General features: G+C 42.1%; 1 protein-coding gene across 8 annotated transcripts in view; it reads left to right on the plus strand.

The window, feature by feature from the left end:
- The window catches only part of SCAPER (S-phase cyclin A associated protein in the ER), a 190,130-nt gene that overhangs the window by 25,918 nt on the left and 150,668 nt on the right, over positions 1-13,544 (plus strand). For all 8 annotated transcript variants that reach the window (XM_035112173.3, XM_088660809.1, XM_088660808.1 and 5 more), the window contains 3 exons: positions 2,433-2,533; positions 4,446-4,562; positions 5,397-5,557. In XM_035112173.3, coding sequence (XP_034968064.2) covers positions 2,433-2,533; positions 4,446-4,562; positions 5,397-5,557 — 379 coding nt within the window. The remainder of the gene's footprint in view (positions 1-2,432; positions 2,534-4,445; positions 4,563-5,396; positions 5,558-13,544) is intronic.

Raw genomic sequence — 13,544 nt, forward strand, 5'->3', positions numbered from 1 at the left:
GCCATTCTGGGTCCATCTTCCTGCTTTGTGCAGTGGCTAATCAGAGGCCCTCAAGCAAGGGCATGGTGGTAATAGCCCTCCCCTCCCAGGCAGATTGACACTTCCCAACAGCTGATATTCAGTGGCCTGCGAACACCAGGAATCCATTTTGCCACTTCTTGTTATGTTTCAAATTTAAGAAGAAAAACACACACACAAACCAAGTTTTTTTCTTCAAAAAGGAGAGGCAACAACACAACACAGACTGTCGACTTACACTGAAAATACAATCATACTTCCTTCTAAAATTAAATGCAAGTTCACATAAGCACCCCAGATGTCACTGTTAACGTAATGGATAGCAGCCACTTGATAGATCCTCCATGAATTTATCTGGTTGCCTTTTAAATTACCGTAAAGCTGATCTCCTTTACGCTACTGTCCAGGATTCAGCACCTTTAAATAGGAAGGGAGTTGGAAATTGGATTGTGATGTTGTGGCAATGGATCCCATAAATTTAATTCTATGTATTTTTTTTAGACATGGAAGGGAGGCTGGAGGTGTTTTGCAATTTAATAAACAAAAACTGCCACTCAGTTTTTGGCAGGGAAGGCTATCTTTAATAGTCTCATTTTAGTCCTTATTACACCATCTTGGCAGAATGGATACAGTTTCTTCAGAATAATGAAGTGTGACCTAAACTCTCAGCACCTCTCTTCATAATTAATCAGCTAAAGAGAGGGTGGCCAGTTGCATGTTACCAACAAAGACTTGCATCAGCAAAGCAGAGGATAAAAGATTACGTTAATTTGCATTAAAGCTGCATATAGTAACATATGCATAGACACAAATTTGGAAATAATAGCGATAATTTAAATAGAAATATAGTACACCTCGCCATGGTGGAGATCCCTGCAAACTCTGCTGACCAGGTGCTACTAAGTGTTGGTGGGCAACTTTGAGGCCCACAAACCCTCCTTTCTTTATGATTTTTTGACATCCCTCAAATAGAGAGTCCCTTCAAATAGAGGACTTTCCTGTGCAGATCAGAGCACATGGTAACCCTAAGATGGTGAAATCACCAAATCCCAAGTTATCTGGGCTCACACCTTTTTTCCTTCTTCCATAGGCCCATAGTTTGGTTTTTCAGATTTTTGTTTCTTTCAAATTTTGCCTCTCATTGGTCTCCATGGAAAGGGAAATTAATATGGCAGCTCCAGGGCTGTTGTAGTCCCTCTCCCCTTTGTGAGCCCCCTTTTTTCCCCACAGGAAGAAGAACACACACGGATACGAAATGGCACTCTTCAGAACATGTGAATTAGCATAATTCTGGCAGACCTTTTTCTCCTTCTCCCTCTTAATAGTGTAAATTGCAGCCTTTAAATTGAACTTTATTGCCCATAGCAGACCTTCTTGTAGCGAAAGTGGGGCTTTCAGTTGGACATTTTGGGCTGTATTTTTGATATAGTGGTATAGCAGTCTGGCTTGCTTAGAGTGTTAAGGAAATTCAGTTTTTAAAAAATCATTCCTCCTTTTCTGCTATGTCTCTTAGTATGAACTACTGAATGGATTGCTTAAGCTGGACATAATGATGATTCCATTGGACACTGTTATTTGACCTATTGAGTATATTTTGTATGCATCTAAACTTCATTGTAATGTATTATGTCTATTGTTCTGTTGTTGTTGTTGTTGTTGTTGTTGTTGTTGTTGTTGTTGTTGTTGTTGTTGAACTGTCTTATTTTCTGTACCATTGTCACTGGTTTCAGAGTCAAGGGTGGCTAAACCCATTAATCTTTAGGAAGGGCTCTAGCTCAGTAGTAGAGCACATGAATGCCCAAGGTCCCAGGTCCAATCCCCAGCAGCTCCCAGTAGGGCTGTGAGAAACCCTGTTTGAAACCTTGGGGAACTACTGTCAGTCAGGCTGTGGTAACTGTACTCTGCCAGATGGACCAGTATAAGGTGGCTTCCTAGGATCGTATGTGAGCTTGGCCTTTAAGTATTGAAGTGAGAGCTGGAGCCAGGGATTCAGCATTGATGAGCATTTGCTAAAGTCCATGCCTGCATAGGGGGGCACTGGTGACCTCTACACCACCACCACCACCACCACCACCACCACACCAACCAGCTCTGCTGCTGTTTCACCTTCTACTATTCCTTATTGTTGTTGCATCTTCCTGGGAATTAGTCGATAAGCTTCACCAACTCCAAAATACTGTCATTGTTCTCTTAACTTCGATAAATGCCTTGTCCCCAAAGGCTGCAAAACAATGGAAATCAGGTGTGTTCTGCTAGTCTAGATATAGCTGATGAAATATTATATAGAATAAATAGTGTTTTAAAAACAGTGTTTTCTCATAATCATTTGCTGCTGGGTTGGTTCTTGTTTGTTCTATTTCATTGCTGTTCTTGGTTTGTATATGGTATGATCCTTTGATAAATTTATATTGTAGGAGGTGTTAATGATGCTAGACAACTATGTACGAGATTTCAAGGCTTTGATTGATTGGATACAGCTTCAAGAAAAGCTGGAGAAGGCTGATGCCCAGAGCAGGTAATTGGGAAAATATTTCCATATAACTTTCCACATAACACTGGTCCTAAAGGATCTTCACTGGCTCCCAGTATGTTTCCAAGCACAATTCAAAGTGTTGGTGCTGACCTTTAAAGCCCTAAACAGCCCGGCCCTGTACTCCTGAAGGAACATCTCCACCCCCATCATTTAGCCTGGACACGGAGGTCCTCCTCCGAGGGTCTTCTGGTGGTTCCCTCACTGTGGGAAGTGAAGTTACAGGGAACCAGGCAGAGGGCCTTCTTGGCAGTAGCACCCTCCTAATGGAATGCCCTCCCATCAGATGTCAAGGGGATATAAAAAACAACAACATCTGAAGACATCTGAAGGCAGCCCTATTCAGGGAAGTTTTTAATGTTTAACATATATATATATATATATAGAGAGAGAGAGAGAGAGAGAGAGAGAGAGAGAGAGAGATTGAGATTTTGCTGGGAGCCTCTCAGAGTGCTTGGGAAACCCAGCCAGATGGTATAATAATAATAATAATAATAATAATAATAATAATAATAATAATAAATAATAATAATTGTTTTTATTATGCTTGTTCTTTATATGGTAGGCACTTCATTTTAGATAGTGTCCCAAATGCTAGCATGTTGTGGCCAAACCAGAGTTTGGCAGTCAGTCTTGTGCACTCCTTTCTCTGTGTGTGCTTCAATTCCCTTCCTCATTTGTAATAGCTGTAGTTTGAAATCAGGTAAATAATTATTATTGTAAACCATAGTTTGCATCTAAACTAGAATGGGAAGGCATATTTGAACTAGGTATGGAGGCAAGCTGCAGTTTGTTCTCACTAAGTTTGTCTGATCTGAGGTTATTGCAAACCTATTGTTACGTTGAACCAGAAGTGAGGGAGATGCAACTCAGTGCAAGTGGGGAAGATGGAGCATAGCACTTCAAGGCACTACCCTGAACCCCAAACCATGGTTTGGCTGTTATATCTGAACCAAACTCTATGCACAGTTATGGTTAACTGTGGGTTCCTGGTTTATTTTCCTGTTTATGTGAAGTGTGGAGTAAAGGAGCTGTAAGCAGATGTATTGTGGTTTGTAAGCCAGGATTGTGTAAACCATTTCTCTCTGGCCATTTTTAAGGCTAATGTTACGATGGTTCTGTATAATGGAGTCCTGTAATCTCCACCCAGCCCCTTCCCAAATTCATCTGAGGCTCTTGCTCATGCAACTTTATCTTCTGTATCATGTAGATTCTAGATCAAAATTATTATGAATGGTTAAATTTGAGAACATCACCTAAAAGAAACATTTCCCCTATATATAGTGATTCCATTCCAGCAGGGTTCAGGTTTAAAGGAGTTTTTCTCATTCATTCATTCATTCATTCATTCATTCATTCATTCAAATTGAGGCTATGCCTTGTGTGTATTTAATTTATATGCTTCTAAAGTTTTAATTAACCATTTGTCTCCTGGCTCAACTAAGGGGATTCAATTAATTCATGGTTCTGTCAAAAACAGTTCTGTCAATGGCCTCTGGCAACATTAGCTGAATGAAACATCCAGATTTCATAATCATAAACCTCTGAATTCCAGTTGCTGGAGGGACAAACAACAGGCCTTCATTGCCTTCATGCTCTGCTGATGGGCTTTTACTGCTCTAAGCAGGAGCGTGGATTAGACAGACTGAATAATAGAATAGGAAGGGACCACGAGGTTCATCTAATCCACCCCTGAACTCTCCATATGTGGCAGGTATCAGGGATAAACTCATGCACCAAGGAAGGTGTCTGAGAGTGCTTCCATGGAGACCACTGGATACAGTCTGCAGGCTGTGCATTGTGCACTTTTACAGCACCCAACATTGTGGCTTTAAGTGCGAACAAGGAGGGATACCCGTGCCTAGTTTTTACTTAGTATTCCACGTTGAACTTGCAGGCCTACTTCACTAGCATGGGAGGTAAAGAAGATGTCTCCGGGACGCCATGTAATTCCAAGCCCGTCAACTGACAGAATAAGTGTAACATCAAACGCTCGAAGAAGTCTGAACTTTGGGTATGGAAACTATAACACTTTCCTATTTCAAGAGTGAAAACTGAGATGTTTTGAAAAGATCTGTTCATTGGCATAGATTTCTCACTGTAGCTTTTATTACTAAACTTAACTTGCATCAGTTTTCTATTTTTCTTTTGCAGCTTAGCTACTGAGTATGTTCAAATCATTGTTGGGCTGTTTGCCCCCCCCCCAATTTGGAATGATTGTTGTTGTTGTTGTTGTTGCTCTGCAAACCTTGAGGTTCCCCTGAGCAGTCTCTCAGCATTCGCTTTCTGTGTTTGCTATGAGAAGGAATGATTAAAATTAAAAATAAATATTACTGTATTCATGCACACAGCTAAACTCATGCTAGAGCCTTTGGGGATGCAAGTTTCAAATGTGAAATTTGCTCCAGTGTAAGAAATAGAGGAAGTTTGCCTCTCTTTGCAGTGGAGAACTAGATGGAAAAGTAGTTCATGGGAAGAGGCAACATGAGTGAAAGTTAGCATACATATGTTTGGCAAAGCTCAACATTTTGTTTTGCCGTGTTTCTAGACCATTTCCCACAAACGTGTTCTGTATGGTTCTCCGTGGACCCCAGATTCTGGGCACTTTGATAAAATCAACCTATTGGGGTGGAATAGTCATGTGACTGCATTTTTATATGTTCAGGTTTTTAATTAGTGGTGTTGAGTAGTGCAATCACGGTTCATTTTTGTGCTTTGGATAATTAATGATTAGGTTGAGCCAATAGAAACCATGAGGAACTGAAAAAGTGAAAGTCTAAGAATACATAGAAGGTATCAAGCTGTCCTTAATGAAAATGCTAGGTGTGTGACTTTTTTCTTTGCTTAGGGCACCATCTGCAACAGTGACTTCTAATCGTCTGGCTCCAGCGGGTGTAAGTTGGGCAGACAAAGTGAAAGCAAACCATATAGCAACAGTTACCAGTTCAGAGATGGCAGCAACACAAAAATGCATACCAACACCAGTGCAGAAAACTCCACGGAGAAATGGCAAGTGTCTATAAGTGACCTGATTAGTAATGTACTTTATGGTCATGTGCATACATTTATGTGCATGTGCACTTGAGGCAAAGATGCATCCATAGCAAGATGCGACTTCTTTTAGAGCAGTGGTCTCCAAACCTTTCTCCCTCATGAACCACTTGAAAGTTGCAGATGGTCTTGATGGACCATTTAATGATTTTCCTGCCTAACATAGCAATTGCAATGCACTGTGCTAGATGCTCTATGATTCTTAATTGTATTTTTATTGCTGCTTTTATTTCTTTCATTGTATTACAATTAGTATTTCGAAGTTGGAAATATTAAAATTGTGGTTGAATAATTGTTGTAATGTATATAAATGAGAATACGCACGCACACACACACACACACACACACAAGCTGTCCTAGCCCCGCATTGCTGTGGCTCATCCCTGTGACTGCCCCCACCCTATTCCGACCCATGACCTATCCTGGCCCCTCCCCCCCCACCCCTGGGTCATCCCTGTGACTCCCCCTACCCTGTCCTGACCCATGACCTATTCTGCCCCTCCCCCGGCTCATCCCTGTGACTGGCCACACCCTGTCCCGACCCATGACCTATCCCGACCCCTCCTCCCCCTACCCCTGGGTCATCCCTGTGATTGGCCCCACCCTGTCCCCCTCGCAAACCCCTGCAGCCTGGCCGGTTCCCCCGCATTGGTGTTGTTTTCTGTTAAAGGACCATATTCATTTGGTTGGAATGTTCTGTTGTGATGTCACTGATAGTATGCAGCCAATGGAGCAGGTGAGGTGTATGTTCCTTTGACGTCCAGTGGAGGGCGCTATGTTTGTTTGTTTTTTGAGAAAATTCTGTTTTTACCTGCCAAAGGTTTGGCATGTGTGGAATCTAAGGTTGTGTTGGCACTCACGTATTGGTACTGGACGCTGTGTCCAAATTTGAACGAATCGGTCAAGCGGTTTCCAAGAAAAGTGGAAAGTTCCAAACATGGACCCTTCACATTTTTATATAGATAGATAGATATGTATAAGCATTTCATATAATTCAAATTGTAATACATTAAAGAAGCATTAAAATTACAATTAAAAAACTATGAATATTTAATTTGAGCATGCCACAGACAGTCCACGCACCACATTTTGGGAACCCCTGTTCTAGAGATACTGTGGAAGCTGCCAAACTTGGAGAAATGACAGCTTTAGAAACTCAGGCTAACAAGTGCTGTTAAGTGCTATTTTCATATTGATTTTATGCTGCTCCATAATGGCTTTCGGCTGTTTGGGTGTTACTTAAGTCCAGCCTTCCCCCACCCTGATGCCTTCCAGGTGTTTTGCACTTCAGCTCTCATTAGCCCCAACATGAAATCACAGATTGGTGAAGACTGGTTTAGTATTGATGATTTTTATTGTTAGTTTAGTTTGTATTTATCAATTTTGCTTCATTTTTTCAAAAAATAATTTCAATCACTGGAAAATCTTGGTTAATTGGGCAGTGTAGACAAAGATCATACGTAAACTGGACACACAAAAATGGGAATAGTGATTTATCAGGGACAGGTGCAAGAAAATACAAGGCTGACCCTGTAAGAAGCAACAGTTGGAGCTGCATTGCTCAATGTTTGTGCCAAGAGTTACTGTTTATGTTTATCCATTAAAAACTAAGTATTTCTTTTGTTTGGACAAGTTAAAAAAAGACATAGCTTAGTAATCCATCTGACTAATTCAGAGGGGTAGGCCTGTTAGTTTGTTTTTGCTGTAAGAGTCTAAAAAGACTCACAGATTTATTGTGGCCTGGATGCTGGTGCGTGCATATTTGTGCCACAATAAGTCTGTTCGTTTTTAAGATGCCACAAGCTTCCTTGCTGTTTTCATTGCTGACTACTAACCTAAATATAAAGAATTAGAAGAGTATTAAAGATTTTTTCCTTACATAATTATGGTAAAAAGTACTGGATTCCCCCCCCCCCCCGTTCTAAAATAGACGCATAGACTCTTTATACATCATCATAGGCATCAGGGACCCCTATAAAAAAAACAACCCAAAAAGTGTTGAGTTTCACAGGTTTAGACAAGTGGCCCCACAAGAGCAGCATTTGGCTAATATTTTCAAGAAAAAGCCAATAGGTAGATCATGTGCCTGTAGAGACAATGTTAAAAGATAATGGATGAATTGTTATTTGAGTACAGGTGGAATCCTATCTGGCTGTAGTTTCTCTTGCTTTAAAAGTTTCTCTGGATTTTGTACTGAGAGCCTTAACAGGTTAATTCCTTATTTGTGTTCTATTAGTGACCTAATTCAATATCTACTCAATAGTAAAATAAAAAAATTCCTTCAGTAGCACCTTAAAGACCAACTAAGTTTTTATTTTGGTATGAGCTTTCGTGTGCATGCACACTTCTTCAGATACCTCTTCTTCAGATACTTCTTCAGATATTAATATTGGTATTAATATGAACACTCTACATACAGGGTGGAAAACTTGTGGTTCTCTGGGTGCTATTGGATAAAAAAAAATGTAGCACCATTCATTTAAAAAAGCCATTCATTTAAGTAATCATAAAAGTACTACTTAAATTTTAACACAAATATTGATTGATTGATTGATTGATTGAGTGAGTGAGTGATTCATTCATTATATTTCCATGCCGCTTTTCATTCAAATGAATCACAGAGCTGCTTACAAACAATAAATAACAACAAGCTAGAACATGGATTTTGGGATTTGAACATCCCAGCCTATTGGCTGGGATCAGAATCCCTGGGGTAGTGTTTGCACAGGCATCCAGGCAGCTCGTTCCAGGGCTCACACTCCTCTCTGAGGAGGGACTTAATTAATCAGGAAGAAGGGCACAGGAGTCACGCTGGACCTCAGAAAACCCTCACATGAACAGAAGGCAGCAGTTTAGGATTTAGGAGAAATATAGAATTCACTGAGATATAGACTGTTTGGAACCAACTCATTTTGAGAACCTTATTTAACTCTTATTGAATTTGGGGTCCTGCCCTTGTGTGGACCTGTTCCTGATCCACAATAGGACTTTTCCTCTTATTCCGCTCTATTCCTTGACTCCTAAGCATACTTGGGAATCTTGGATGAGACACTTTGTAGAAAGACTTTTGAAAGTCCAAGTAAACCTCTGTCTGATGCTTGTTGACACTCAAGGAACTCTACTAGGGTAGTGAGAGAGCACTTGCCCTGGGTGGTCAAGTTGGTGGAGAGCTATTTGTTCTACCTGCAACTCCTATTAGAGTGGGCTAAAGTGCAGGAAATGAGCCTGTTTCCCTTTTGCAGTTACCAGTGACATCTGCCAGCTGCTGGATAAGGTTGTGATTTTTTGTAGCCCTGAAACAGGTCCTTTAGAACAGGGTAGCCAATGTTGTGTCCTCCAGATCTTAAACTCCACCTTTCCTCAGCCCCAACCAGCATCACCAGTAGTCAGGGCTGAGGAGAGTGAGTCTGCAATATCTGGTGAGCACCATGCTGGCTGTCTTTGTTCTAGTAAAATATTCTCAATGAGTGTGAGCTAACTAACGGTAAAGGTAAAGGGACCCCTGACCGTTAGGTCCAGTCACAGACGACTCTGGGGTTGCGGCCCTCATCTTGCTATACTGGCCGAGGGAGCTGGCGTTTGTCCGCAGACAGCTTCTGGGTCATGAGGCCAGCATTACTAAGCCGCTTCGGGCGAACCAGAGCAGGGCACAGAAATGCTGTTTACCTTCCCGCTGGAGCGGTACCTATTTATCTACTTGCACTTTGATGTGCTTTTGAACTACTAGGTAGGCAGGAGCAGGGACCGAGCAATGGGAGCTCACCCCATCACGGGGATTCGAACCGCCGACCTTCTGATCGGCAAGAGATGTCTTTATATCAGGAACCAACAGCTTACCATAGTGCAAAGGGACCCTTTTTCGCACTAGTCTTGTTAATAATAATAATAATAATAATAATAATAATAATAATAAATTTATTTATTTATACCCCGCCAATCTGGCTGGGTTTCCCCAGACGCTCTGGGCGGCTTCCAACAGAAAAATAAAATAAAATAATCTTTTAACATTAAAAACCTCCCTAAAGAGGGCTGCCTTCAGATGTCTTTTAAAAATCTGGTAGCTGTTTTTCTCTTTGACATCTGATGGGAGGGCGTTTCAGAGGGCGGGGACCACCACCGAGAAGGCCCTCTGTCTGGTTCCCTGCAACTTGGCTTCTCGCAACGAGGGAACCGCCAGAAGGCCCTCAGTGCTGGACCTCAGTGTCTGGGCAGAACAATGGGAGTGGAGACACTCCTTCAGGTATACTGGATTGAGGCCATTTAGGGCTTTAAAGGTCAGCACCAACACTTTGAACTGTGCTCGGAAACGTACTGGGAGCCAATGTAGATCTTTCAAGACCGGTGTTATGTGGTCTCGGCGGCCGCTCCCAGTCACCAGTCTAGCTGCTGCATTCTGGATTAGTTGTAGTTTCTGGGTCACCTTCAAAGGTAGCCCCACGTAGAGCGCATTGCAATAGTCCAAGCGGGAGATAACCAGAGCATGCACCACTCTGGCGAGACAGTCTGCAGGCAGGTAGGGTCTCAGCCTGCGTACCAGATGGAGCTGATAGACAGCTGCCCTGGACACAGAATTGACCTGTGCCTCCATGGACAGCTGTGAGTCCAGAATGACTCCCAGGGTGCGCACCTGGTCCTTCAGGGGCACAGTTACCCATTCAGGACCAGGATAGGGTTGCAGGACAGTTCTTCCAGATGCAGTAATGTTGGAGGCATAAAGCCTAAGTGGCTTTGGGAGGTGGGGGTGGTGGGGGCTTACAATAACAGATGGTTTGTCACTTCAGTGTAATACAAGAAGAAGCCGAGAGTGGGAAGCTCAGATGTGACTAGAGAATTGTCAGAATACCCCAATGAATTATTCATTGCCAAAACTGGGCATGTAACTCAATCCAGCTTGTGATACCCAGTGTGGGCTTGCCCATAAAGTGCCCCACACTTAACTAAAACAAAAAACCTCCTTTCTAGTTTCAGTTTGTGGTCTTAGTATGGACACTCCCATCCAACCTCAATGTGTGTGTCTGGTATTATTGGCACCAACAGCACACTCTGTTAAGTCATGTAATGTAAAGCACCATTTTTAAAAGGCATATTTCCTATTTATGCTGCCCTCCAGATGTTGTGAATTCCAGTTCCCATCAGCCCTGACATTTGACCATCCTAACTGCAGATGATGGGTGGTGCAATCCAACAATGCCTGGAGGGCATTGGGGTTTTGTTTTGTTTTTTTAAAAAAACAACAACCTGAGAACTGCATTGTGATAACAAGATTCTGGAATAGATGGGCCATTGGCTTTACTTGGAGTACAATATTTTAAGTGTATGTAGCCCTGGATCAAGATGGATCTTTGATGTCCTGCCTTCCTTGAGGGGGCGATTGTTTGCTCCTGTGACAACTGTGCTTGGCTTGGCAGTGGAGGGAGGCCCTCTGGGGAGGAATTGGAGGAGGAAAGCAGGCCTTCTGCCTCAAAAGGAGAAGACTCACTGTCCCTTGGGTCTCCTCTTTCTCTGCCACTTTACATAATGTGCCTTGTGCTGGTTCAACAACCTACTCTTCTCTGTCTTTTAGATCTGATCCTAACCAATAGTGATGACCTGGTTAGTGGGGTAGAAGTGGCAGGATCATTAGGTGGGAGTGACCATGCTCTTCTGGAGTTTATTATCCAGCGGAAAGGAGCAACCAAGCATACTAAGACTCAAATTCTAGACTTTAAGAAAGCCGACTTCAGAAAACTTAGGGAAACGCTGGGTGAAATCCCATGGACAGTAATACTAAAAGGGAAGGGAGTTCATGATGGTTGGGAGTTTGTTAAAAGGGAGATATTATAAACACAACTTCAGGCAATACCAATGAGACGGAAACATGGAGGGTGCCTAAAGAAGCCAGGGTGGCTATCTAAAGAACTTTTAACTGAGTTAAGATTTAAAAGGGATATGTACTTAAAATGGAAAAAGGGGGAAACCACCAGAGAGGAATTCAAACAAATAGCCAGCACGTCAGAAAAGCTAAAGCACAGAATGAACTCAGGCTTGCTAGAGAGGTTAAAAGCAACAAAAAGGGCTTTTATGGGTATGTCCGTAGCAAAAGGAAGAACAAGGAAGAACAAGGAAACAGTGGGGTCACTTAGAGGAGAAGATGGTGAGATGCAAACAGGGACAGAGAAAGGGCAGAACTCCTCAATGCCTTCTTTGCCTCAGTCTTCTCCAAAAAAGAAAACAATGCCCGACCTGAGGAATACGGAGCAGATGATTCAGCAGGGGAAACACAGCCCAGAATAAGGAGGTAGTACAAGAATACTTGGCTAGTTTAGATGTATTCAAGTCTCCAGGGCCAGATGAACTACATCCAAGAGTATTAAAAGAACTGGAAGAGGTGATTTCAGAAACACTGGCAGTTATCTTTGAGAATTCCTGGAGAACAGGCAAAGTCCCAGCAGACTGGAGGAGGGCAAATGTCCCTATTTTTAAAAAGGGAGAAAGAGAGGACCCAAACAATTACCGCCCAGTCAGCCTGACATCAATACCAGGAAAGATTCTAGAGCAGATCATTAAGCAAACGGTCTGTGGGCACCTAGAAAGGAACGCTGTGATCACTAAAAATCAGCATGGGTTTCTGAAAAATAGGTCAAGTCAGACTAATCTGATCTCATTTTTTGACAGAATTACAAGCCTGGTAGATGAAGGGAACGCTGTGAATGTAGCCTATCTTGATTTCAGCAAGGCCTTTGACAAGGTGCCCCATGATATTCTTGTAAAGAAGCTAGTAAAATGCAGGCTAGACAATGCTACCATTCAATGGATTTGTAACTGGCTGACTGACCGAACCCAAAGGGTGCTCATCAATGGCTCCTCTTCATCCTGGAGAGAATTTACTAGTGGGGTGCCACAGGGTTCTGTCTTGGGCCCAGTCTTATTCAACATCTTTATCAATGACTTTGATGGTGTTTCCTGCTTGGCAGGGGGTTGGACTGGATGGCCCTTGTGGTCTCTTCCAACTCTATGATTCTATTATTCTTCTGGGTGTTCAGTCCTTCTCTCTGAAGCAGCGCCTGGACCAGGACACAGCTCCATCTTTATCAGGATAGAGTCCAGAGGGGCCCTGGTTCCATCTTTCCAGATAGCCTCTGTTTTTAGAAGGCTACCCTGGACATGATTTGGTTAAAAATGAGAGGGTGGGAAGTCAGGGCATGGGGCTTGGGGCTGTCATTAAAGGCAGCTCCTTTACCCTCTCAATTTGGTGACTGCTCTTTACTACTTCTCTCAATTCTTCCTTCAGGCAAATCTTTTCCACTTTGCCCCTTCCCATCTGCCCCCATGTTTGAGCAGTTTGCTACAGATAATATTTCTTCGTAGTGCTTTTTACTTGACTTTGCAACTTTTTGTGGTCATGAGGAGCCTTGAGAAAACTTAGTGTACAGTAATGATTATATAACTCAAATTCTATGTTACAGTGGCCTTTGCTTGCAAATTGGGACGACAAGCTTTTTATCAGTTTCCTGTGTGTGATTTGTTATTCTTTATAGATCCTTCTCATTTCTTATTGAACTGCTTCTTTAAAACCTTTTAGATATAAAAGTTGCATTAACAAATATTCATAATTAACATCTTGCTTTCTTAGGGTACTAAATTTTGATTCGAATTTGCCTCCTGTGGCCATTTTTCTTTTATTGTTTTTATATTTTTATAACTTTCTAATGTTTGTGTTGGCAGTATCCTTGCCTAATGGATGAGTTCCAGTTTTTAAACAGCATTTCTTTACAAATAGTGCTTTATACTCTTTAAAGTCCCCTCCACCCCAGGTCACACAAACCATGCTCGTCCTAAAGAGTAAAATTCCCCTGCAGATAAAGATTTGTTTATAATCTGAGTAGAGTAAAACCCATGTTACTTTATCCTCCAGTATTGTGTTCTTTTAAATTTAATTTAAGTCAGCTTCTGTTGGTGCATTTAG

The sequence above is a fragment of the Zootoca vivipara genome, chromosome Z1 (assembly GCF_965207765.1).
Source record: "Zootoca vivipara chromosome Z1, rZooViv2.hap1.1, whole genome shotgun sequence".
NCBI lineage: Eukaryota > Metazoa > Chordata > Lepidosauria > Squamata > Lacertidae > Zootoca > Zootoca vivipara.